The following is a 27,139-nucleotide window of genomic DNA, read 5'->3' on the forward strand; positions in this document are numbered from 1 at the left end:
ACCTTTGCTGTAGTAGTAAAAATATTTTCTTCTCCTGCTAAAATCTTGCTAAAATTGCAACGTCATTAAAATTTGCTGCTCCAGCGAATTACTTTTTACCCTGGAATAGAAGAAACTGGCCAATCATCGTCAAGTGTCTTTCCATGTCACTTTCGATGCCTCTTTTCGGCGGTTCAGAGGTCGGCAACGATCAGGTGCAGCTCGAAATGCCGGAGAGTTCGGCGACCCCGATTCGATGTTACATCTAAGAGGCCCCACCCAATTGAGGGCCCAGCAGCAGCGGGACTCTCACTCTCTCACCGCGCGAAGGCGTTCCGCCTCGGTGCATCAGCATCCTAATTAAACAAAGGAAATGACCCGCCGCACAACCGATGATTACCATGAATTCCTTCTCGGATGACACTCGGCTACTTTCTCCTGCCGGATCGCGGATGGACTCCTTCTCGGTCCCAGAATGTCCGGCGTGGGAGGCGGGCCCCGACTTATTCATGACCCTCTTACGAACGTACTCGTGACCTTGGCCCACGTTCAGCAGAGACGCGGTTGACTTCAAACGGGCAAATTTGCTATCGGGCTGCCTGCTCGTACCATCTGGTCAAAATTTAACCGCGATTTTGGCCAGTCGACTTTCGTTGGCACCTTTCTCATGCTCCTTACACTGCCAGTGATCCGACGATCCAGACGACGAGCGAGGATCGGTGTCAATCGGTAGATCGCTCTTCGAATTTCTCAATACCAATGTGCGCAGATCTGAAGTCAAGTGAGGAAAGGATTCTTTTTTTTTTTTTTGAAACGCTAAAGGCCAGTCGTTTGGCCAGTTTTTGCGATACAATCATTCATTCGATCATTATTCTTATTTTTTTTTTTATGTATGTGTCAATGTATAATTTTTTTACGGGTATAACCGCAGTGGTACGGCATCATTTGGTTAGCCGCATCTTATACAGCTAAAACTCGAGATGAGAATACGGGGAAAATTCCATGTATGAAAAATTGTTTTATTCCCTCGGGATAAGAACTGAGCGCAACGTGGGATAACCTTTTTTAATGAAGAGAAGTGCTTCGTTCCTCTTTCTAATTGTCTCTCTTGTGTATTTTTTTCTAATTTTTTTCGCACTTCGTTCTCGTTTTAATATTCACCTTTCGAAAATAGAAAACGAGGCAAATCGAGTTGTACGGGATTCTCCAAATTATCAACATACATTTCGAAAGTAAACATGTAATACGATAGTCTTATTTTCGAAACGGGTATTTTTTTTTACCTTCTTTATAGATAAGTAAAAGTCTTTCTTTTTTTTTTTTTTTTATTCCCCGACGGAACAAACTTGATGTTGAAATTTGTAAGGTGAGAAATAAGAGGGGTGTGAGGTCAGCCAGGGATGGATGGTTCGAAGCGGATCCACCACCGATCCAAGTTATTTCTCCATAGGCTATACTAACTCTCGGGCAAACATACCTACATGGAAACACAATATGCGACGGGATATTCGAGAGACGGGAGAATAATTCTCCGTCGAGGGGTGAGGTCTGAAAAAATGTAAATAAGAGAAGAAGGATAAAGAAAAATGGCGGGAGGTCGAGGGCTAGGATCGGGTGGCGGCATCGCGACTCCAGGATTTTTCTTTCCATTTTATCACGCGGCTGCTAGCCGGAAGCCCGAAGAGTCGTTCACGCGGAGTCGATACCCAGGCCGACGTCGAGGGTCTTCCTCCTCGTATATTCCGGCATCCCCGACAGCAATGTGTCCCGCCACACCAGCGGAACCGCGTACTCGTCTGTGCAACTCACGGCACGGAAACCAGACCGTACCTACCCTACCATCCCCTTCGACTGGCCACCCTTCCGGCCTGAGGTCACCGCACCGATTTCCGGCTGGCTTGATGGGTTGATGGTTTGACGGATGTACGCCGAGTCTTTGCGATTTAACGGGAACATCGTTTTTGGGGTGAGTGAGTTTCCCGAGTTCTTGTAAATTATTGTTGAAAATTAAAAAACTAGGGTTGGGGTTCATACGAAGAATTATAAATTGCTGGAGCCAAATTTCGCTGCTCATAAATTCGAGAAGTAAACGAATCTTGAAATCACCTGCAACGTTATGTATGCGTACCAATTTTCGTCGACTGATTATATTAGTATTCCGTCAAATTTTTCTAAACTTTGCCAAAGAATTTCTGCAGTTGTTTTAAATCCTGATGAAATCTTTGAAAATTCCAATCCAATCAGACAAATTGTCAAGACCAGTCCGGGGAAGCGATGAAACGATCTTAAAACGTGGCTGACAAGTGATAGCAATAATCTCAACTTACATAACTCATTTCAAAATCGTATGGATAAAATCAAGACACACACCCAACTTAATCTCCAAACGACCACTCGTGATAAACGCCTCAAAACGGTGGAGACGGTGACAATATAACCCCGTGTGTCACGTATAGAACGAGGCGATTCACCATGGAGCATGCAGTGCATGGAGCACCCTGAATAACAACAATGGGGGCGTATGATCTCGGGGTATAATATAAGCTGAGCGTTGCGACGTTGCAGCCGGGGGCATAAATCTTATCCTAGCGTAACGTAACTTTTCTTTTCGTTTCTTTCCTTTCCTTCCCTCTCCCCTTCTTCCTTTTTTACCGACAATCTTCCTCCTTTCCTCTACGGTAAAGGCTCTCGATTATTACTAATTTATACTGGTGATAAATTTCGAGAAAACAATTGTTTTCCATCATATTTGAATCGATTGTATTAGATCTGTTGATATATGCTAATAGTAACGATAGTTAATGTGAGTAGAAAAAAGCGGCGCTTTTACAATAGAACTAAAACTTTCTTGCGTAATGATTTTTATTAGACAGACTCATAAATAACTGCCACAGTCATCACAGTAGCACACTGAACATTAGTGATTAGATTGATTGATTGATCGGTAGCCGATTTATCACAGCATCGCTTGTTTGCAATTAAAGGTTTTCAACCGAGCAATAAATTACATGTTAAATCGCTAATTGCTTACGAACGATGCTGTGATAATTTAATTACTTATTCGATCCCAAATTGTGCGCCAATACTTTTTTCTTATCGCGCTACTGCATCGATCACTGTCGACTACGCACTAATCTAATAATTGCAAGTCACAAAGGTTCCCGAAAAGCCTCTTCCAAGGTAGGTGTACCAGTTATTGTCACGTTTAGACTCAATTATTGACCCTTTCATTTTCCAAAATTATAAATCAACGGCACAAATTGTGAACTTCTCCATGACTAAGACCAATAAGAGGTTAGAGGCTTAGACACCGCAAATTTGGTATTTGGTAATTCTAAAACTAAGGATCAAACAGATACAACCAAAAAAGGACAGGGTCAATAACTGGTACACTTACCTTATTCACCAGCGTCGCTAAGTTAGCGATACGCAAGAAGATATTGAACACAATACTCGTCGATATATAACCATCTTCTCTCTAACTGGGCATACGGTCATTTCCTGGCCGACAGCCCCGACTGCGGAAAGTAATCGAGCTTTGGCGCAAAACGAAAAATGGTTTTTCCTCAGCCAATAAATTTTTTCGGGACTTAATATTTTGAGGGTAACATCCCCCCAAAAAATCATCGAAATCGAAGGGGTGTGGACGACGAATCCGGCTTTTCTTAAACAATTTTTCTTCCACAACATTGGATAAGTTATCAAGGTGAAAGTCTGGTTCGACCGTCGTTCGAAACTTGTTTTAAAGCGAATAAATTATTCACCTTTGGATAGGTAAATTGTTCGAGAGGTACGGGCGTGTGTTCGAATGTGAGTAGTCGAGTACCGGGACGACCGCGATCATCTCGAGAAAGCGACCTTGTCGCCTGGGCCGAGTTGCACTTTCTATCGGAACCCGTTCCGCCTTCGTTCCGAGTGTCTTCAGAAATTCACTCGTCACACGCGTTTTCCCGCATGTCCGTCGCTCCGACGTCCCTACCGGTCCCGGGGAAACCGGAAGCTCAGGAATTCCTGCTCGCCCGGTGGACGGCGGTCGATCAATCCCCGCGTGACGTATCTGCCCGAGATCACCCTCCCGCCTACGCAATAAATTCCAGGTGAGTACCAGGCGACGCTCCGCGTACGTTACTCCGTGTACATTGCCCGCTGACGCGTAATACGTTTACCCGCGTTACGCATGCATATTCAGGACCGAGAGTATGAATTACAATTTGTAATCGGCCCCAACGACAACCAGCTGTTGGAAACTCTCCCTCAAGGGAGGGGGAGAAAAAATTCTCTCGGGATAAAAAGAGAAAAGTTTTTTGTTTTTTTTTTGCTCTTTGAACGACAATCTTTGCGCAGATTTTGTATTCACGGATTATAAATACACGCGTCATATGTATGCATGTATGTACAAATGTCGCGGGTACAGAAGCTGTGAAAAAAATTCATTGAGAATCGTTCATCGAACAACAGTTATTGCCGAACAAGATATACTTTGCAGGTTTTGAACCCGGCAAAATGTGCAATACTCTATTTCATCCGATGAAACGCTTTAACCGTTACCTTCACTTTATTTATTTCTTTTATTTTGCAAACACAAACGCAGAGGAAGGATATTACGAGTACATTTCTCGACTGCCGGTGATGCGGCAAGTGGATTACAGGCTAGGCGAGCCGAGGATGGGATCTTCGACCTCGTCACCTGGCTCAGTCCACTTCAATTTGTTTGTTTTTTCCATCCGTTTTTCTTCTTTTCTTTCTTCATATAAAAATTTCCTTTTTTTTTCTCATCTCTCTTTTTCTCCGTTTCTATCTGAACCTCGATAACCCTGATCGTTAATGTTACTTCCTAGCAGCGTGGACCACTTTCTTGCATACGCTAGCGAAACGCGGTGTGCAGGTAGGGGCAGACAGACCCCGCGTTTACTGTTTCTGACACACTGCCCGGGGCCCTTGGCGGCCCAGATACGGACTGGCCCAAATATTCGATGAATTTCATACGCACGATGCGACACGGACATCAGGACCGGGTCTCCCATACTCGACACTGGCTCAAGCTCCGGTCATTTCCACTTAAATACGATGTTTTTGTTTGTTTGTTCGCCTCTTCTTTTCTCTTACTAAACGTTTTGCTCAGCCGTAAAAACAAACTCATCAAACAAACGATTGCGAAGCGAACATCCTCAAAGATTTTGAACTCGGCATCACCACTCCTCGAGCATTACTTAAACATGTGAATGAGAACGGAGACTGGGCTCCTAATTAAACTAATCGTACGTATTGGCAATAAGCTTTTCACACCCATCACCCACTTTTCTTCTATCGAGGGGAGCCACTTGCCTCTATTCGGAAACTCGAAAGTCGGACCTACGACGGTGAAATTGATCCACGATCTTGAAATGTAGGGAGATATAGATCTGCTGGGTGACATTTACAATGTAGCTCGATCAGCAGCATCCGAACAAAGAGGTATCGGATAGGTTTGAAAGTTCGAGGGGCGAACAGAGGTGTGCTCCATCAGCGAGGTATTTTTGCGAGTGTTTTTTTCTGCCGCAGCGCCGCGTGGAGAAAGTGAAGCGCGTGACGGTGAAGAGATTGCAAAGAGGCAGCAGCGGGGGGGGGGGGGGGGACAGGGTGCAGGTGCAACGGGTTACCAAAGCCCAACCGGTGTTCACGAGATGTGTATTTTGCATTATAATATTTTAATTGAACGGAGCGGAGCAATTACTGGAATAACTAATTGCGAGATATTTCCCGAGTCGGAGGATCTGCTACAGCGTACATATTATACTTGTAGAGAACTCGATTCAGCTGCACAGCCTTCGGCGGGATCGCTGTGGAACACCGTGCAGCTGCCGGCAGGAAAATAAGACTATTGCTTTATCAGAAGACGGGTCTCGTCTCTCGTCTCTGGTCTTGTCGCTACGGGGCAACCCGCCGAAGAAGAAGAAGAGGGAGAAATGGAGCGGAGGAAGGACCTGAGGGAGAACCCAGGAACGAGCTGGAGGGGAAAACAAAGAGCGAAGTAGAAGAGACGTGCAGTCTGGATACCAAAGATTCCTCCGAAGATTGCAAAGGAAATCTCGCTGCAGTGACAGACTTGAAAAGTTCAACCATCTCGCCCTGTCTCTCCACCCCTAACTCACCTCGCAAGTTCCGCCAACCTGAAGCCGACCTCCCTGCCTCTCAACCCACCCTGCAGCTAGCTAACGCCAGTCAACCTATCTTCCATCTAACTCCGCCGGGGAGGAAAACGTAAGCCAATAGAAGCCCCAATTCACCAGCGAAAACCCCGCGGAATTCCGTCACGGTTTCGCTCTCTCAGTTTTTCCCTAATTTAATCGCCGAATTTTTCACATCCTTAACGCACCGATCGATCAACATCGGAGAATCACTAAATTATGAGGTTTAACGTCTTTCACTCAACACTCGACAGCTGCTGATCCGTCTTGCCAAAATTAATCCTATCTATGGTCGTATGGTCGCGATTTTCAAATTTCCGCCCGGCGACTTAATCGAGTGATCCTTCTACCATCCAAGGAGACTTTTCGGACGGCTATTTATACCCCCAACATCGAAACTTCCGCCTCGCTTCTGGCACGATAGATTGAATTTTCCGCGTATAAACGGCGAGAGTTTCGCGAAAGAATTTTTCTCAATTTATATTTTTTCTCGTTGTTTTCTGATTATTTGGTAAAATTGGAAAAAAATTTTGACTGCAGCATACTTTTGGTATAATAGAAATTTCACTCGCGGACTAAATTATCGTAGTATCTTTCTCTTCGACCGGAAATCACAGGATTAAGTTGAAACGAGTCACCGCACCGTTATAATTTCGTTGATTCGAAACGCGGAGACCGAGGAAAAAGTTGACCTCCGCGGCATTAAACTTGATCAATTTTATAGACAAACGCGTGCCGGGTTTAGAATCTAGGAAACTGGCTACTCCGCTGATCGCGGGTACACGCATACCTACACTCGACAAACCCATACAATACAAATAGGTAGGTAAAAGGCGTGTCGCCGGCGGGGAGCCATAACCGAGGAAAGTATGCAGATCGCGAATATGAGCCACGCCGAGGAAACGTCGATGCGAAAGCCACGGAGCTGGGCTCCTGGCTGGATGAAGTCGGCTAGGTCAAGGCTAGGCAGAACTCCGTTCGTCGGTTTACGCGTGTGTATAGCACGCCAAATTACGTGTGTGCACAGTCTTCTTAAGCATTGGATACACGCGTACCCCACAGAGCTGCAGAGGTATAAAAAAAGAAAGTCGACAAAGTCAGCACTTTGCGTATTCGTCTGATTGTGAGCTATTTGTTTTAGTCAAATTTCGTAGGTGCGGGTTACACGCTTCTTACTCTCCGCGTGCGTGCACGCGTGCGTTCGTTTTGTACATTGGTCGAGACCGCGTGATGTTCAAACACGAGGTGCACACCTTGTATGTACGGCACAGCGAAACCTGCGATACTATACCGTATACTCGTATTTACTCGTATTCACACGCCGGTGGAAGGAATGCCGCGGACTGGGGCAAAAATCTGTGTCAATGGAGGCATTTGCATGGCCGTGATAATTGGCGCTGCCTTATACAAGTGCCTCGCTCGCCGCCTCTCGACTCTGCGCCGAGCATGTCATCAAATCGTTAACGCCGGGCGAGAAAAGGAGATCCCTTCATGATCGCGTCGAGGTAATCGGACTCCAAGATCGCGGTCCGTAGACGGCTAAACATCGGCTCAGCAATTTCGCACTTTGGATCCGTCGAGTGGCTGTGGAAAATTGCGGTGTCTAGGAACTGTAAGCAAACGGCGAGTCGAGTCAAAGATCATTGAAATTATTTACACGGTGAATGTTTATCGTGAAACGTGAAAATTATCAGGTTCTTAAGCTTCTTTGAAATTTCTCTTCGCATGGAAATCAGCTGCAGTAAATTACACGGTCGACACAAAAGCGAGAAAGTATTTTCTCCTTCGGGAATTTCAAACGAAACTCTCGACCCGCCCCGCGGACATACGTCATTACGATTCTGGCATACACCCTGGCCGCTTAATAAGGGGCGAATACCGGCGTGTAGGGGCATTATCACACCTGCCACCTGCATAATATTCCAGACTGGGTATTATCAGGCCCCGGGGCTGTAACCTGTAACTGGTGACAAGGTATATCCCCGTAGGTTGATAGAGGGATTTCCGGTCGGCGTATGCGCGCAACGTGTATGTACGAATAGTAAAACCGATCGACGAGAGTTATCTTCATCCGCGATAAGCTGTGATTGCTGGCTTAGGCGCCTCATTTGATCCCAGATATTGCCGCGAGGTTGCCGGGTGTACTCGTATATGCAGCGGGACAAAATTTTATTACACCTGCACTCCTCTCCGGGTTCGCACACACGCGTTGCCAGCTTACGCCCGTTCTGCAACCCCGGCACCGGCTATAATTGGGAGCTGTGAGACTGACCGGCGATTATGCGCAGATATAATGTACAGCGTGCGAATACCGGCTACTAGAGAGAATCTGATTTTAACGTTCGATCAGCCGGAAAACTTGGATCTGCCAATTATGACGGCAATTTGTATTTGTGTCTGCACACGGATATTTTCGCCAATGAATGGTGTGAAATTTTCGTTGAGAGGACTAAAATAAAAATTTGGTTTAAACAAAATTTGAAATTCGTACGTAAGAGACGTCGCAATTATTTCCGTAACACCGGCTGTTCAAAACCCGGTTCTTTATCCCGGTATAGAGGTGAAAATAACGTTGTGCATCTGTTACATTCCCCGCGGAAATTAAGTCAACTCGTTTTCGATTATACGTATATAATGCAGTGTCCGGGTGATTAACGTTACGATTTTAATGCTCTCTGATTTACTCTCTAATTAACGTAACACGACTGTTGTTACGCGACTCGTGTAATGCCATCATTCGCCAATTGAAAGGCTGAGGATTATTCGGGGATTACAAGCGAAAGGAAAAACGGCTGTATAATAATGTGGGAGATATATTCCGTTATACGTTATATATTCGCGTCGACGATTTCATCCCAGAAGCCAAGTATTCGTCGATTCTAGAACTCTCTCAAGAAACTCGGAGTGTGATAAGATCCTTATAATCGGAATTAAGCTCCTTTGTCAAATCGCAGAATAATTTTGCAATTCGCTCGAGTGACTCACTGCGTGAAGGAATTAAGAACATGGAAATGCTTAATGTCGTTTTATCTTCGCGGAATTAGAAGATAAGATTTCGAGAACGCCCCTTATCCGAGTTTTGCATGAAATTGAATAAGGCCTTACTCTGGGATACCCCAATTCTTCGATACCATCTCGGATGGATCTTGTTTATTGTCGAGTGTATCAGACACAGGTTGAGTTTGGGGCGATAAAAATGTTCGATACGATTTCAAGTGACCGTTACAACTTCGGTTTTTCGACTAAATATACTTGAGAGTTCCATATCGGGCCAATGTCGTTCAGACAAATAAGCTCTGCACGGATAAACCGTTTTTTCAATCATATCTCGGATCAAGAATCAACGAATCGTTAAAAACACTCGGAGTTGCCATATCTACGAAATTATATCGATGACGAAAATGACGCGTGAATATTTCCCGCAGCTCAAACAGTGCCTGTAAAAAAACAGTCTCAGCCCGGGCTTAATCGCTTCCAAGAGATAAAAGTCGATCATCCATCAGCGTTTATTCAATCGTATCTCGGATTGAGAATTAACGAATCAATCAAAACACTCAAAGCTCTCCATATCTAAGAAATTACATCGATGACGAAAATGACGCATGAATAATTTCCCGCAGCATAAAGAGTGCTGTCGTAAAAAAATCAGCTTAGCCCGGGTCTGATTGCTTCCAAGAGTTTAAAATCGATCATCCATCGACTAAATTGGAACTTTTATTTGTTACACTCTACAGAAACTGAAATCCGTTTCCCCGTGCAGAGAACGAGAGCGGGGATGGGGAAATCATAATTGACTCACCGGCGTACAAAGTCGCTAATTAATATTCCTCCGAGATATCGACAGCTTTCGACGCGGTGCTGAAACAGGGTTGGAAAATTCACTTTACCTTGGAACGAAGGTTTGGGCCGCGACGTGGGGGCGAACGAAAATAATACTAATAACCGTGACACAGCGGCGATAAATCGACGCGCGTAAAGAAATTTGGAGAGAAAAAAACTGTAACAACGTGCCAATTTGCATATTTAACGAAACCCACGCCGGTCCCTCTTCCAATCAGGCTGTCAAGCTCGCGGATGCGACGTGCCGTCAGGGTCGAACTGTACCTACCTATAGAGTGATTCAGATGCGACAGACACGTACTTTTCCGGGGCGGAGTTGAAATTCCGAATTTTAAAAGTTCCGACAGCTCCGAATTGCCAATTTTTTGGTGGCAAAATTTCAACTAAAGAAACAAAACTTTGACGAAGTATCAAGGTTTTGAATGGTCAAAGACCGCTCAAAGGTCAAGTCAATGCAAAATTACGAAAGGGCATAACTCCGACAAGTGAAAGATTCGAAAGTGTAAGAATGAGAAAATTTACGAATCTGAAATATCGAAATTCCGAACGATCGAAGATTTTCAGTTCTATGAATTTCTGGCTAGATGCAATTTCACCACTTTGATCTTTCTTCGTTTTCGATTTTCGGTATTTTTGCTTTCGGAATCCTGGTAGTTCTGATCTTCGGATTTTTCAATGTTTTACACCGACGCGTTGAGTAAACTACGCTGTCCGAGTATATTTTAACTGTTGGAATATTAATCGATCGAAACTTTATTTTTCACAATTTTGCTCCGTCGGAACTTTGCTCTATCGTAACTTGAATATTCGGAATCTTGCGTTTCGGAACTTGGAGCCGTCGGCTTTCCGACCATTCGAAACTTTGTGGTTTCTTCAATGTTTGATTTCTTTACTTCAAGTTTCGCCACGAAATAATTCGGAATTAGGCGCTTTCGGAACTTTTCAAATTCGAAACTTCAACCCCGCCTCACTTTTCCAAATCAGCAAAGAATGTCTTATGTAATATTTATGCGCGCGCACGTATTAACTTATACATGAAAGAACGCTGTTATTTTGGAAGCTTTCAGGATCTTCAATCCCCTCAGGTTTCACCTCAGATCGCCCTGTAGATACGCTTCGGTGTACACCCGCAGATTTCAGACACGGTAGATACGTCACAGGAACGTGACACAGCCGACGCGCCGCAATCTGGAGAACGCATCTATGGGTTGTTACGTGCTCATTACATTACGTACTGCATCATAGATTAGTCCGTAACTCACAGTAATAACTGACAATAGGGCTTTTGCGTAGAAATTGCGCTACGCAAATCGTTGGGGGTTTTTCGATGGGAAAAATTATTGACCGAGAAACGGCGCGTCTCTTACGCAAACTCTGCAGCAACGGGAAATTTCGCACCCCGGTCTCTCTGGCTCACGATGGTTCTCTTTCTCTCTCCTCTCTCTCGCTCTCTCTCTCTCTCTCGCTCTATAATTGCTCGCGATTAGGTTGTCGATTAGAGAGTGGGAGGGAGGCGGCTGCGAGGTGCCCAGGGAATACAACAACGCCATAAATCAAGCTGCCTGCTGGATTGAAGAGCGAGAGAGAGAGAGCGGAAGAGGGGGATGGAGAGAGGCGAGAAAAACGTTGAAACAGAAATAAAGAAAATTTGAAAATAAAACGGGGAAAAAAAATGGGAAAAACGAAACAGCGAAGAGGGTGAAGTACAGAAAAAAGGTCGTTCGGGAGCAGATTTGGAACGAGGCCAGTGTGCCGACGCCGCGAGATCGGCCCGTGCTGCACCACCAACTTTTTCCCTCCGCTCCCCTATGGCTTTTCGATTCACCTCGTAAATCTCGTTACCGCAAATAGTTCATAAATAAAAGGCGTGGCGCAGCCCGCGCTCAACTTGAGTGAGAAAATGCGCCTGCAAAGCCCGCAAGCTCGATCCCGCGGTGCATCCGCATGATCTGCATCTGGACTGCGGTGAAGGATTTTTCAACCCCCGTCGACTGGTTTTTTTTTCTATCGTTTTTACTCTCTGAACAATATCGATAATTGTTATTCAGGCTTATATTCTCAGGTCATGCAAGCTCGTTTTAACGGAACGTATAAATTAGTGTCTGGAAAAATCTTGAAACGATAGACGAAATCTTGGATCAATACACAAAAACATTTTCATACCTCGAATTCGGTTTTTCAATGCATATTAAATAATTATCTAGTTTACGATATACAGATAAATTTTTCTATGAAAACGATTGCCGCTATTTATTTTATAGAATTATTCTCACACGGCGAGAAAAATGAAAAGTTTAAAGAAATAAACTCAATTTCTGAGACATATCCAAAAAAATCTTAAAAAAATCATCCTAAAAGTGTTTCTTTGCTCAAATAAAGGCATTTTGCATTGATATTTTAACTTGGAAGTGAACGAGTTATACTAATCTTATGATCCGTCAATGATACAGAAAATTCGAGTACGTACGTCGAGTATCACAGCAATTATCTGATTATCAAACGATACAAATATCATGTATAGAAACTGTAATTGAGATTGCAGATTGCATCTACAAGGTTGCAAAAACTCTGACTGATAGTCCGAGCAGTTCTCTAAGTACCTGATAGTATAGTTCGTTGCTTTTGTTGGCTTGGGGTGCTTGACGACGTGACTCGGTTTTTTTCCTCGCGTATCGCGTGACTGCGATTAAACTACAAGGTATTCGATACCCGTACGTAAATATAATAGGCAAATATGTACCCAACTGTACTTCACCGGCTACCCTGCGATGCGTATACGTTTATACGTATGTGTCTACACGCCGAGAGTGTATGTATAAACTCTATAACCCAGGCACCGGTAAATTGGTTCAATTTCATTTATATTTATTTAGCGATTTACTTTCTGTCTAGTTCCGTAATTTCTGGTTGTTTTTTTTTTTTTTTTTCTTCTCGCTTACTACTTTTTTTCATGTGTAACATGCTGTATACAAAATCGTGTAAAATTTCACCTCTTCGACTCTCTACGTTTGTAAATTTTCCCGACTGATTGTGAGGACAATGCTTTGTTAACCCTAATTGGTCACGCTTCGGTAGAATCGCGTAACCGTCGCACAGGGTGAAATTAACCCCAGCTCCAAACAAGCAATATCCTGCTTCAACGATGAGTTCTAAAAATCTAAAAGAACATATCTAGGTATTGTTTAAGGATCGCGGAAGGAGCTTTCTCGGTTTTCCTAACCAAAGTTAAGGTACTAAGGGACTCTACGAGGAGTTTGAAAAATGTTTAGGGTGATTGGTGATTCACCCCAAGTGACCAATTAGGGTTAATAATATCTGCAAAAGAAAGAAGCTGTTCCTACTTTTATCAATCTTGTCCTCTTAATTTGATTAAAAAATTAAACAGACCAAATATTATTCAAAGCGTCAACTGGTTTTGGTTAGAAAAAAATCGTTGAAAACTCTAGGTTGTTTCGTAATGAATTTAGTAACAGGAACCGTCTTTTTCGCCGTGCTGCTGAAAAATGTTTGGACAAAACTGAAAACAAAACAAAATGATGGAAGAGGAAGAGGAAGAGGAAAAGGTCAGACTCGTCGGCTCGAGCGGTGAATCTGGATAACGCTGGTAGCAATCCGAGAAACTTGGAACGCGAACCCTCCAATTTAGTGAGTAATTTTGGCTCGCCGCTATCCCAGCACGCGAACCAAAGTCCGTCCGCAAGCCCTCGGATCAGTTCTGCATACGCGAATACATCGGAAGGAAGCAGTTGCATTTTATTGTTGGTTTTGATTTGCGAGGCATACGCGGATGTGTGCGGAAAGATAGGCGCCCCCGAAACATGTCGCCTGAATATCTGCCAGATAAGACGGGGAATTCCTCTGGGACTTCTTTTCCACCAGCTTGGCTCGGGATTCCGGGAAAAGACTCCGCAGGTCTCGATCCGGCCGTCCGCACCTTGGGCGTCTGGCCTTATTCCAAGACTTCATACGAAGAATACTCGCCGCTCCTGCATAATCCTAGACCAACCGATTCCCGGGCGATGCGTGTTAATGCGTGCCGATTTCATTCGCCGATTGATATCCGCGTTTTCACTTCCTCGCGTGCACTCATCCTTCCGGCTCGTGTCGTTTAATGTCTTATTGTACGCGTGCCAGATGACGAATTCATCCTCGGTGAAAATTTCTCTTACTCAAAACCGCGCGCTATTGTCTCGAACAATTTCTTTCCGACGTCACATGACTTGCGTATTTCAATTCGGCATCGTCGCAATTATGTGGCAAAAGTTTTCAACGTGTCTTTTGAAGTAACAATCGAGGCGTTATTTATTTATGTTTTTTGTCTCCCTCTTTCTCTGTATGAAAAATTTATACTCGAAACGATAATTCAAAAAATTTTCAACTTTCTTGGAGTAAACTTGGCCAAAGAAAAGACTTCATCACCGAGATAGGAAACTATAAAATTTTTACTTTAATGCTAAATTATACATACATCGTGTTAAACTAAAAAAAAAAACTACAAAATACACATCAAATTTAAGGTGTCGATGCATAAACTTACACAGCGCACGAGTTCCGTGTCAATTCCGTAATGCGAGTGAGTCCAATTAAAACCTGTCGTTTCGAGTATATACGTGTACATTAGAATGAATATAACCGTTACGTTTACCTGCACATGCTCGGCCTTGCGATCGTAATAATATAACGATCAATTAACGGTCTTTCCCCAATTACCTAAAACGTTCACGCAAACATTGTGGCCTGTCGATACAAAATTTTTTACCCACACTACTACGCTCGTCAGTAGAAAAGGTAAGGCGATTTGAGATTGAAGAAATAATTACCTGCTTCCGATTTAGGAACAAAAAGTAAATTTGAAAAAAAATAAATAAATAATAATAATATAGAGAGAAGCACATATTTCGTCGTAAACCACGTAGTTTTCACGGGGGACATCAAAGCTCGATGAGTATCCACCACCGGTCGGACATCCTAGTAAACAGGTAGCCAGGAAATAGCCTATCAAGCCAAAGTACCGGCTGGTCTAACCCTTTCTTCATTGCCTGTTTTTGTTTTTTTCTTTCTCTACCTTTTTTCTTTATTGCTCGTTCCTTTTTACCCTGAACAAACACGTTTCCCTTGTTATTGAATGTGCATAAAATATGAACCACCTTCATTACCAGTGCGCTACTCACACGCTATTGTAGCATCTATAAATATTTTATTCGCGTACGTAGTATGTACACCTCCGCCTGCCTGTAATGCCTGACATACCTTCGCGAGGGATTATGGAAAAAGGTAGGGTGAATTAGTCAACAAAAGGTTTCCGGCGGTATGAAAACCGTAAATCTTTTACGACTTAATTCCGTTTTATTTCTCTTTTTCTTCCTTTATTTTCAAGTAATTCATCTCATTTTACGTACACACGCGTACATCGCGTAGGTTTATGTTTATACCTCACTCCGCGTCCTTTCTAGGGACGGTATATCAAACTACGACGAAACGACGAAAGATTATACGATAGCGTAACGCGAGCCATTTTCACGTTTCTGCAATCTCGCATTTCTGTCATATGCATACCTCTGAGAAATCCACGCTGCAACTACATTCGTCATTTTGGATTTTATTTTATTTTACTTTTATCGACGCACGACTCCAGTTATCGTGTCACGTATTTCCATTGTTCGAATTCCACGATGAAATTTTTTACAGATCTAAACGCATTGCATAATCCGCAAATTATTCGTCATTATACGTACTGAAATTAACACCGTACCTTTGTACGGGTTCACAATGTGTCAATGTGCATAAAATTAAACCGATACTTACCTAATTTCCGTGTCGTACCGCGCCTCGAGTTCTTTTTTTTTTTTTTTTTTTGAAACAGTTCACGTAACGTCTGGCGAGTTTTGTTACACGCGTTCCCAGGCAGCGGAAGAATTATCTTTCGTTAAAATCTTCGTATTTGTTAACTTCTTTGTGTTTAGTTTCATTTCCCAAATAGCTGTGCGATGTAGTCACGATCTGGAACCACCTTCGTGAAACGTTCCGACCGTATAATTCTACACGCGAGATTAGGATCATCACCTATGTGTGTATGTCGTTGTGTTCCCGCTCTGTCGAAGCGGCAAATGTGTAATCACGCAGGTACAGTTGGCATTGTGAATAATTGTGAAACGCAACGAGTACACAGCAGATACGGCATTCTTGGTGGCCGTGAAAAGTAATACCTCTAACGTATACGGAAAATTCGTCCAAAGAGTCTTGAACACAACTGTGAGATTTCATTTTCCTTGCGACTGTTGCATTATTTTGAAAGAAAATAAATTCACATGAATCGCAAATAAGCTTAACAACATCCAGGTATCACAGCCACCGAGAGAATGCGGCACTGGTCACAGTTAGTTGTGCACTAATCTCCTTGATACATAGATATATTTAAACCATATTTTATAATGTGAAAAAGCTTAGGTAAACGGTTATGAGAAGATGTATAAAATGTAATTTGATGAAAAGATTTTCACCTCGCAGTATCTTTATGTTCTCTGTAGAAACCGAGACATTTGACCCGGAGCAGGTCCGGGTTTGTGCGAGGATTATGCGGGACTTTATCTTACGTACCAAGTACAGGGGACACAGGAGCAGATGCGGATTTTCATTCAGTCTCGACGGGGAAAATGTGAGTTTGTATATACATACATATAATACACGTAATAATAAGGGTAGCGAACGAGGGACAAAATGCGAGAGGCATATGGCGGAGGGAATGGTGGGAGGGGGGGGGGGGGGGGGGGGGGGGGCGGCGGCAATAAACGAACCTTATTCTTACCCTTGATTCCTGATTTGTCAAGGAAAACGGAGCCAGATGAAATTCAGGTGTATATTGGTGTACCGAAAGGCTGCGAACGAACAGCAAAAAATGAACAAACAAATAAAAAGAGGGAGAAAGAAAGAAGTGAGGAAAACTGGAAACGTTGGAATAAGTGAGAGAGTGTCGAGTGCAAAAAATTGACGTGCCATAGATAAAAATACCTTTGCTTCTTCGGTTGAAGCGATCGGTTTCACCTCGGTGACCGATGTCGCTGCAGAGAATCTTCGAGATCGAGCTGAGAAATTCAAAATTTCCTGGTTTCAAGGCAAAGTTTGCCTGGTATCGAGGAGGTGGAAAAATAACCGCTCTTGCGCGAGGTGACAAAAAATAAGTAAAAAAAACACCTGAAATCGTACGAATTCTAAATTGCCACGTTCCTGGAAGGAGGAGGCCTGCTTCTTCAAGCGGGAGGAAAGCGTAAAAGCAGGAAACGTGAGTCGAGATCGAGCGAGAGTATATAAGACGGGACATACGATGCAGCGTACTGTACAAAACAGGACATGCGGCGTAGAAAACGAAATGAAAAGTATACTGTATATCCACAGAGATTATACAGTTACACGAATCAAGGAGAAAAGTGTACAAACCTGATCCGCGTGGATGCGCGCGCGCACTTTTTGCTACTCGTGCGCATCGCGCCGACGCCTGCGCTAAGATTTTCTGCGACCTCGTGCGTTTCTGAAAAACATTATACAATATCATAGTCAGAGATTTGTTGCGCGCGCGTTTTCCTCTGCTTCGCATTTTTCTACCAAAATTTTTTTCACCAATTTACATTTTCCCCGATAAGTATCGTTGATTTCTCTGAATCGGTTACCAACGATATTATAAGAGTTAAATATTAAACCACGTTACGTTCGGATATTCGAACAACTACGTGGCCATTTTTACTATATACATTTGCGATATTTATAACTTTGCATAATCGAGTAGAGAAGAATGCAAATGTGATCCGCGAATTAAATACGTTGCAACGCCTGTGGATATAATAATGAATATAATTAGAATGTTTGCTCCAAGTGGAAATCCGCGATAAATTTCACTAAAATATTAGATACAATTTCTCGTATAAAGTAATAATAGAAAAGGAAGTACAAGAAGAATTATTTTTTAAACTCTCTCAATTGTAGAAACTACAGTTCGCGTTCGTTAACTTTCATTTGTACATACTTTTTAAGTATTTTCTTTCGTTATTCGCCTTCTCAAATGCCCCGCATTACTCAACGCTATCGTACAATTAGTTGGAATAATGTATTCCTTGAGCTCACGATAGACTAAATGCAGTACAGTACGATAATAATTGATGTGCTTTACCCGGTAATAATTTGTCGAGTGAGTATCGCTACGCGTAAGTGGACGTTATTGTTAGCTCGGTATGAGTAACTCGGGCTCAGCGACGAATTCGATAACGAAGATCGTTGATTGCCGGTGCGGGTATAACTTATAAATAAATAGCGGGATCGTTATCACTGGACAAACGTATTATTGCCGACTCGGTTTGAAAAGACCTACGTTCAAAGATACGGCAGCCATGAATTTGAGCAAGTTTTTATTTTGTCCATAACTCAAACTATTCTCCCGGTTCCTTATCTCAGTTGAAGAAATCCAAGAATTGTTTCCATAGAATTATCAAACCGCAAAGTTCTTTATTTTCTCGAATTATAACCCCGCCCTGCAATTATGGTTCATCGTCAGTGATTTATAAGGCATTCGGGACAGTAAATTTTTCGCCAAACTGAGACGCAATTTTTCTGATCATTCGAATTCTCTTACCTCTCTGATGACTTTGCATCCCCTGACATTCCCAATTTGTGAGAATAGGGCGCAGAGCAAATCCTCCGAAACGGAATAGTCGAGATTCCCAACGTATCTGTGGGCGAAAAGCAAAGGAGACAGGGCTCGTTTAGGTACAGCACGCAAATATCAAATCGTGCGGGGGCAGGCTGCCGCAATAAAAACCTGTTACACAAGTGGGCGCTTGATTCTTGCCTCGCCTATTCAGACGTCGAAATAATAATGAAAAAGAAAAAGGAACTGAGTGATTACATTCATTTGTGAGAGAAAAAATATGAAACGCGGATAAGTAATTGCCTTGCGTCAAATTTATGTATAAAATGAATTTTGTTTCTCTGTTTATTTTGGCAACTTTTTCAATCGCGTCCTTCACTTTTTATACATAAATCTTGACGCCTTGAACGTATTCGCCCACGAAAGTAGTAAAAAATTATAAACTGCAAGTAATGCAAACATGCAGGTTCGAGGCGGATTGTCAGCGTTCAAGATTGCAGAAAGATGAAGTGCGCGCACGTTGATATCATCGATTACAGATATATATATCTAGAATGTAATTATTTACACATTTGAATTTAATCAAGCGGCTAATCAAAAGCTGTGTAAGCAGAAGAAAGAAAACCTTTTACGGCAATCTTTGATAAAGTAAGCCCAAGTAAATATAATTTCATATTATGAATATAAATTTAACGAAAGATGCCTCGCTTTCAATATTGATAAATCCTTTGTCACGATCTTCCGCCGCTTGATAGCTGCTGGGTTTTATCTGTTCAAGTGTCGTAAATGAAGCTCGACATGCTCGGCTCGAAGATAGATAAAATTTCTGGAAATTCCTATTAGAACGGGCACGTGAAGCGATAAGGAAAGAAGGAACCTGTTTGCTTTGAATTATAGTTGAAAAAAATAATCAGAAGCATTAAGATCTCGCATGCAGCTGCTCGATAGGTCGAAGCATCGAAAGAAGTAACGGTGATCGGGAATTTATTAAAAAAAAAAAGAACTCATCGTCGATTATACTCACAGCGTTTTCAGCGTTGTTCCGCCCGCCTGCATCTCGGCCGTGTTACGTTAACCGCGATCTACTGCTTAATTCCGTTGTATGCGCGCACATTCGCGTCTCAACTAGCTGTTACATAAAGTAATTTTATTTAAATTTACCTTTGTGTGCGGCACCGCGGCCAAGAAACTGCGACAACGACGCCGGCGGCGGCGACGAACTCTTCGAAGTGCACATGTAGGTACATATAACGACAGCCGGTGCAGCGGGTCGAGAGGAGAGGAGAGGAAGAGAATAGAGAGAGAGTAATAGAGGAATACAAAGAGGGATAGAAGGAGAGAGAAACGAGGACAGGGAGGAAAAGGGCGGACGTGTTTCAACCGCTTCGAAAGCTCGAAAATTCCTCGGCGCTTGCGCGAACTGCGCGCGCGTGCTAAATTGCCAATTGCGCGGTAAAATTCTCCGCACGAGGTGCTTCAATCCGGGAACTAAAAGAGAGACGAAGATATCTGTCAATCATTGGTTATCCGCGACGTAGGTTGATTTATTTTACCCTTTCTATACAACAGAATTAACGACAGGAAACGGCTGATCGCAAATATTTGGTATGAGGAAAAAACCAAGCACGGTATCGTCTGTCGCTGAATTTGTCATCGCGTTGGACTAACGCTAAATAGACCCGAATTATCGTTTTTCATCGTGTACGAGAGTCGGAATTGTTGCTGTAACATATGTCCAATTGAAAATTGAAACAACATTGTTAACAAGTCATGGAAAGGACAAATCTGTGGAAATCAATTCTTAGAAGAATATCAATTTATTAAAATACACAAATAATCTGTATCCGGATTTTAATAAATATTAATATAGTATTTTATTCGTATATCTAGATATTTATATTTTACAAAAAAAAAAAGGAAGAAAAATAGTTTTTTGATTATGTTATTCAATATATACATATTTTGAAACCACTTGAGAGAAAAAAAGAAACATTAGTAGAATGAGAACATATTTGAAAGAAATAAAAAGTTTATACATGGTGAAGACGATGTGGCGAATAGCTCAGCGATAGGAAACTAAAAAATAAGAGAAATACGTACAGGCAAAAAGACAAGAAAAACCAAAAAGTACCTCGAGTTGTTCTTGGTCGCAAAAATTGAAAATTATCTCGCGTAGGTACCTTCGTTGAAAGTTGTGAATAATGTTTTGATTGCGCAAAAGGCATTTCGTTAAACTTTCGATACTGTATATATTCGGCATATAATTCTACTGTCATTTGTCATCTTTTTTCGCTCCTTGTTCTACTTCCCCTTCTTTACCTTCTCGTTCTACGTGTTCGTGAAACAATCGGAGCGTCAAACTAGTTGAGCGAGTATTTGATCACGGTGTTTGGCGGCAAAGGTATCGGATCACGACTTTCGAAGGAATCCGGTAGTGGGTGGAGGTCCCACAGGCCTCTCGCTTATCGGAGCTGTCGGATCCATTCCCATTACAACCGGTGTACTTTTACCGTCGAAACTAGACTCAGCGACGGCTGACGTGCCGGGATTGCTCGTGTAGGCGGGCTGATTTGCTCGCGGCATAACAACCGTCGACAGCGGTGCTCTCTCTATTGTCAATGTTTGCTGAGGCAGCTGTGCGTCGCTTTGAATTCCCATCGAACCGTATATCTCCTTCAGCATCATCAGCATCGTGTCCTCCGATTCCCTGAATCATAAATCAAATGGTTATTAACATTTTGCGAAACCGAGTTTGATGTTAAAAATTTTTAGAGATCGGTACACGGCGTGCCGTTCGAAAAGAGGAAATTTGTTGGATTTGCTTTCACTTTTTATCCATTTTATCTTCATTTTCTCATTTTCAATAACATTCACACGCGCCAGCAGCTGCTTCTATTTTCTAATTCTGCACGGTCAAACGCTATGATTGCATTAAAATTTTTCTCAATCGCTAGAAAATTGCGTTTAGTTATTTAAATGAACCCCTCTCTCCATCCGAATCGTCTAATGATTACCATACGCATAAGCTTTGCGTTGTTAATCGCCGACATTGCGAGATACTATAATAAAATACATCATCCTCGCTCTCTCGGAATAATTATAATAATTTCCAAGAATCTGCGCTGGAATTTACTAACCAATAACACACGTGACTCGTGAGTGCGAATATGTATTCGTTTATGTACTCGAACGGGGCTTCTTGCAAAACATAATCCACCCTTCTACCGCCGTTCAATTTCCCGATCTTGATGTCATCGCCGGAGTCCTCGACTTGGCTGTTCACGGGCTCGCTTGACGCGTTGTTCAATTGTTCCTCGACCACCTTGTCAATTTCCTGCTCCAACGCCTGGTTGTCCGATCTGTGGAACATGGCCAGCTGATAAACCGAGTTCCAAGTACTTCTCACCGAGTCGAGGAGCTTGTGCTTCAGATCCGCCCCAACGCGAGCCATCGTTTCCTTCAATTCTGAAAATGATACGTTATTGTGTCATTAGGGAATTGCCGCTCAATTACGGGAGAATAAATTGAGCCACATATTTGTTCCAACATAAATATCCTCACCGAGATGCATCCGCTTTCTTCCTTTGTGATGGGGAATGAGCTTTGGGCGAAACTTGCTCGCGTCCGGATGAATGAGAGCCTCGATTCGATAGGCGACGGGATCGAAGGGGTGAAAGATATTAAAGAAAGCGGGGCAGGTGGGAAGAGCGAAGTCTTCACCGAGGGTGTCAATGCCACGAACAGTTACGAACATCCCGATTGGACTTCCAAGGGCGAAGAAGGCGCTGGGATGAAAGTGGAGCTGAGGATAATTGATGTAGGGTTGACCGGTGCCAGCCGAGCCCATTACGTAGCTGATTTTCCGGCTGAGCATACTCTTCCGAGGCTTCACTTTCGGCTCTTTCACCGTGTTGACTACGTCGTCATCCTTCTGAAAATTGATTCGAATTAACAGTCTCTGGCTGACACAGATTTTGATGGAACACAGCGTGTGATTCGCGCGAACTTACGACCGCCTCGTCGCCGGGTTCCTTCTCCTCCTCAAGCTTCTCCTTGATCGTGTCTTCCTCCTCGTTCTTCGGTGGTTTCTGGTGACACAAGAGATCGAACAATATCAGACTCCCCAGGGAATGACCACCGAGATAGACTCCGCCATCGAAGGTAGGATTCCGCTTCTTGAACAGCGCATAGAGCCGATTCATCTCGTGACCGACGGTTTGCATAATCGTTTGGCAGTATATCGGGCTGGTATAAAAGAGTATGTCGGACAGAGTGTCATTCGTGAAGTACCTCAGCTTCGGTATGCTGTCGAGCGTTATTGCTTGCAGCTTCTTGTCGATCCCGGTGTCCTCGGAGTGCAGCGTTGTGTGCCAGGATATCGGCAACACCTCCATTTTGTGCACTATTCCCTGCTCACTCGCTGTACGGTAGTGGGATTGAACCAACTGTAGAGATATGCTGCGAAATTCGTCGACTGTCGAAGTAAAATAGTGAACGGTGATTATTTTTCTTGCCGATGATTAGACATGTTTTTCAAATGAATCGTGATCGTCTCTGCTGCCGGGGATTTAGCCGCGAAGAACTTACCAACTTCTTCGACGCTTCTGAACTTGAGATCGCAAACGCTTCCGATGCCGTGTACGAGGAAGAGAAGGTGGTCGACCTGCTCAGGCTCACCCTCGTCGATGTTGAATTCGTCGACTCCTCGTTTAACGACGCGCGGCCGCAGCGTCGTGCCCTGCAAATACGCACTGTCCTCTGAACCCTTAAATAGCAAGGGTCAGAAATCGAACAGAACCATGCGTGCGTTAATTACAACCATACAGATAACTGGATCCGATAGTCGTGAAATACGGATATGGACCAACGGGTCTCGTGAATTCGATACAACGTTGCGAAAAGAAAAATCACAGCCATGCGTGCGTTTGATAAAAGTTTGTCATTCAGGAAGTGCGAGGAAAAGCGGGTTTCTCTATATAGACTCGACTGTGAAAAAAAAATTCACGACGACCAACATTTCTACACGCTAAAGGCGTGGATCGTAACACTTACGCTATTGCTCCCCCAGGACGTAGTCGGCTCCGGGGATCCAGGCTGTAGATAATGGACCTGGACAGTGGGGCTGTGAAAGATGATGTGCTCCCCGTTGTTCAATTCGATTCGCCTACCCCATGCATCCGTGTTGCAGGCCTGCTGGTACTCCTCCTCAAGTCTGGCGGCGACGCTCTCCTCGTAGGGAACGTACCGGGACTCGGTGGGTCCTTTGTAGAACCAGGAGCACCTCCGGACCTCGTTCGGGGCCCCGGACCAGTATACAGGGGTCCTAAGTCGCCTGAGGATGTCGACGTCGTACCGCCCGCCCTCGGTGGCGACGGTGGTCTCGGGAGTGATTTCAGTCGAGTTGTGAACCTGCTCCAGGTTCAGACTGTCCTGCATTGAGAACGGCAGCCAGAGCACCTTGGTCTCCACCTCCTTGCGGTGGAACCAGTGCTGGTAAACCGGCCGGTACGTCATCTGTCTCGGTGCCGAGGTGCCTGCGGCCTGTAAACGAGTATGTTACCCTGTGTAAACGAGTGCAAGTATGATCGTGAACGAGGGGTGGACGGGTACATCACGGAGTGTCAAATCCATTAATTACATAATGCTTTCAAAATTATGCATGCTTCATTCAGGTCAGTGATTTTTTTAAAATTTTTTTTATCAAAATCAAGGAGTGAAAGTGCATTGCAAATACACATCGTTCCAAGGTAATCCACTGTTTCAAACTATACCGTCTCATTTATAATCAAACTCTCTGACACAAGATTCGGTAATAAATTTCCTCCAATGACCGTGACTCAAAGCTTAAGCACCACAGCGCCATTCGGATAAATATATTCGATTGTGAAAACACTTTGCATTCGACTCTAACACCGTTTCTCGATATTTGATTGAACTTTGATGAATTCGGATTATTCCAATAAAAAATTCCCGACTTCGTCGTTCCAATTTTGTCCTGAAGATTGTGCGACAAAATTTCATAATAATTGAATGACGGGTGGACATCTTGTGCCAACACGAGACGCTCGTTAGAATACCTAATGAATTAGGGGTAAATGATTAACATGGTCAAACACACGGCGCGGTACAACCGTTTGCTCGTGGGAAAACAATGAGAGGTTGGATATTTTCATCGAGCCAACAAAAATGAATGAGAACTTTATATATTTCAACGGGTTATGGGAATAGCTCCAGATGGGAGTACATGTTTATAACGCTGAGCAAGCAAAAGTACATATAAGGTACACATGTAGGATGTACGTGGCCGTACCTCACCGTGTATGTATTTAGTTAATGTGGGTATAGGCACGTATTCACCACCTGGGACTTGAACTTTCCTACCAGCCGGGAAATTATGCGACCGGTTATATGCAAGGATGCCAAGTACTTGAGCTCGACCATTCGCGATCGCTCCGTGTGATTGCATTTGTACGGAAAGTTTGAGGAGCGTGCAATTGTGTGTGGTTTTGGGAAATTGGAGCCTAAGCTCGAAACGAAAATGAAACAAGATGTTGAAACATTTCTCAGTTAATTTCCTTCGAAATGCATGATGAATCACTCCAGTTTTACATTCCGAAAGTACGTGTAACACTTAGTTTTCAATTGCACAATGTAAGTGAAGCCTTAAAACTCACTAGTATTTTGAACCGTATCAACAACTGATCGAGCGTCGGGTAAAATATCTGTTTAAACAGAGAAGCCATTTCCCAAGATGTGTGTGTGATTTCTGATCTTCAAAGACTAAACAGAACAAAATTGATCTTTATGGTACCGATGCAACAATAGATGCTTGTCGAATTAATCACCATGAGAAGCGCGAACATAAATAAAAGAAGCACAGGCATTTTGTCAAGGAGAAAAAAAAAATTAAACAACCGATTCACTGGACGTAATGAATAAATGCAGAAATAAACATTTCTCTCGAAAAATGTAATCTCTGGATCGTACAATAAATGACAAACTGGCGTTGTTCTTAAATTATGCCTCTACTATGGCCTAACATTCGAAGTTTTCGACTATCGATGGACACTAGATCGTGTTGGTAATCACTTTCACTAGTTCGTCTCCATTCCGGTTCAGGAAGTATTCTGAATTTTGCTTGATTTGTAAGTGAAATTAAAAAAAAATAAAAATAGCAGCCGACTGTTTCTAACTTTCAATCCTAAAAAATACTCGGTTGCTCACTTTCTCATCATCGATAATTAAAGCGCCACAGGCACACGAAGTCCGACAACGACACTTACCAAATTATGTAGACTCGGAGGTAGATTTGGCAGTCCACTGTCAAAGGTATTCGCGTGTCCAGAACTCCCAAGGGGATTAACTGACATCTGAATGGGATCAAGAGTGGCGGATCCAGTGGGTTCAGGAACGGCGACTCCCATAGGCGGAGACGGAGGGGTGAAATAAGACGCCGGGTTTTCGTGGCTGTTTCCGCTTCCGAGAGGATCGTCAGGCAAAGCTGCGTTCGAGGCCGGAGGGTAGAAGTAGCTCTGCGGATTGTAAACAGGGGCGAAACTTTCCAGCACCGAAAGAGACTGCGTCTGTAGCTGAGGCTGAGGATCCGCCGGAGTGGAGAACTGCGAAGGGTTGTAAAAGCTCGGAACCGCGCTGGGTTGTGGCAGCGTCGATGTCGTGGACGGGGGCGCCGGAGTCCCGGCAAGTGGCTGGATCTCCGCCTGGAACTTGGTCGGGTCGTAAAAATTGGAATTCGACGCGGGCCGATCGAGGGTCGGTGCGAAGTATGCCGCGGTGGATGAGACAAGGGTGGAATCGAGCTTTTCGCCCCCAAAATCGAGGGACTCCCGTTCGGTGACCTTCGGCGAAAGCTCCTTCCTGGTGGCCAGAAGATGTTCAAGTTTCTCGGAGACCCGCGCCGCCGAGATCGGGGCAAACGGTGACGAGGACGAAGACGGAAGATTGTTTTCCGGGGTGAAACCGACTTCCGGCGCCGACGGGACCGGAAGCGACGCCGAGGGTGAGGGCTCGCGAAGGTCTACGTCACGCAGCGCATCATCCTCGCTGTCTTGCCGAGTTTCGTCAACCCCTGGGCCCCAGTCGCGGCCCGGAGTCGGAGGCGCAAAGGTCGACAAGGGCGTCGGATTCGCCGGGGTGTTTTGCGGCGTTGCTGGCTCGGAGATCGGCGGCTTTATGCTCTGTGAAAGAGTTCTCTGCTCACTCGGGAACGCGTTTTGGGACTCAGGCCTCTGCGCTAGAGGCGGAATTTGACTTGGCGCAAGCTGAGGCTGATACACCGTCGGCGGGGCTGCAGGCGAAAACGCCGGCTGCGGGACCAACGGGGCGGGTGGAGATAGACCGCTGACCCGAGGACTGGAAGTCGTCAGATCGGGAGGAGGCGCATACTTGAGTCGCCGCTGGTTGCCGAGTCTGTAAGACGAAGACGGAGCTCCTGGGTGAAGAAACAGTTCAAATTAACAATGGTCCAAAGATTTAAGTACAGTGTAAGGGGGTCAAAAAC

General features: G+C 44.0%; 3 protein-coding genes across 11 annotated transcripts in view; 1 reads left to right on the forward strand and 2 right to left on the reverse strand.

Annotated features, from left to right (window-relative positions):
* Positions 1-20,418, reverse strand: LOC107218076 (polyadenylate-binding protein, cytoplasmic and nuclear-like). Of its 6 annotated transcripts, none has more exons than XM_046744111.1 (4): positions 19,646-19,770; positions 18,607-18,703; positions 17,421-17,511; positions 1-750 (listed from the first exon to the last, which is right to left on the reverse strand). In XM_046744111.1, exons 1-4 carry the CDS (start codon positions 19,675-19,677, stop codon positions 596-598), a joined length of 375 nt encoding a protein of 124 aa, XP_046600067.1. In that variant the 5' UTR covers positions 19,678-19,770; the 3' UTR covers positions 1-595. The 6 variants fall into 6 exon arrangements, 4 of the variants coding, with proteins under 4 accessions (XP_046600067.1, XP_046600069.1, XP_046600068.1 ...); XM_046744113.1 differs by lacking the exons at positions 1-750; positions 19,646-19,770 and adding exons at positions 15,796-16,078; positions 19,783-20,418; XM_046744112.1 differs by lacking the exons at positions 1-750; positions 19,646-19,770 and adding exons at positions 15,796-15,986; positions 19,783-20,417.
* LOC107218075 overlaps positions 12,769-27,139 on the forward strand; it is a 22,276-nt gene continuing 7,905 nt past the window's right edge. Inside the window, exons 1-2 of one of the 2 annotated variants that reach the window (XM_046744100.1) lie at positions 12,769-12,795; positions 16,514-16,641. In XM_046744100.1, the coding sequence (XP_046600056.1) occupies positions 12,775-12,795; positions 16,514-16,641 (149 nt within the window). In that variant the 5' untranslated portion in view covers positions 12,769-12,774. Of the gene's footprint in view, positions 12,796-16,513; positions 16,642-27,139 lie in introns of those variants that run through there. The other variant, XM_015655823.2, reaches the window with a different exon arrangement.
* LOC107218073 (SEC23-interacting protein) overlaps positions 20,548-27,139 on the reverse strand; it is a 15,255-nt gene continuing 8,663 nt past the window's right edge. The window contains exons 3-10 of one of the 3 annotated variants that reach the window (XR_001525563.2): positions 25,905-27,070; positions 23,674-24,162; positions 23,209-23,386; positions 22,632-23,095; positions 22,183-22,552; positions 21,759-22,086; positions 20,941-21,328; positions 20,548-20,697 (exon numbers count right to left, since the gene is read on the reverse strand). Coding sequence is in view for 2 of the 3 variants with exons in the window: in XM_015655821.2 (XP_015511307.2) it covers positions 21,031-21,328; positions 21,759-22,086; positions 22,183-22,552; positions 22,632-23,095; positions 23,209-23,386; positions 23,674-24,162; positions 25,905-27,070 (3,293 nt within the window). In the remaining variant the exon portion in view is untranslated. Of the gene's footprint in view, positions 21,329-21,758; positions 22,087-22,182; positions 22,553-22,631; positions 23,096-23,208; positions 23,387-23,673; positions 24,163-25,904; positions 27,071-27,139 lie in introns of all 3 variants that reach the window. The other 2 variants (XM_046744099.1, XM_015655821.2) reach the window with 2 other exon arrangements.

This window comes from Neodiprion lecontei, chromosome 6 (assembly GCF_021901455.1).
Source record: "Neodiprion lecontei isolate iyNeoLeco1 chromosome 6, iyNeoLeco1.1, whole genome shotgun sequence".
NCBI lineage: Eukaryota > Metazoa > Arthropoda > Insecta > Hymenoptera > Diprionidae > Neodiprion > Neodiprion lecontei.

Excerpts from the sequence above, each read along its gene's own strand:
- LOC107218076 (XM_046744109.1), bottom strand. The coding sequence starts at position 19,868 with ATGTACCTACATGTGCACTTCGAAGAGTTCGTCGCCGCCGCCGGCGTC. Across the intron at positions 17,512-18,606 it reads GATGCAAAGTCATCAGAGAG|AAACGCACGAGGTCGCAGAA; the intron begins GTAAGAGAATTC and ends AATGTTTTTCAG. Across the intron at positions 16,025-17,420 it reads CGCGCATCCACGCGGATCAG|AATTATACGGTCGGAACGTT; the intron begins GTTTGTACACTT and ends TCTCGCGTGTAG.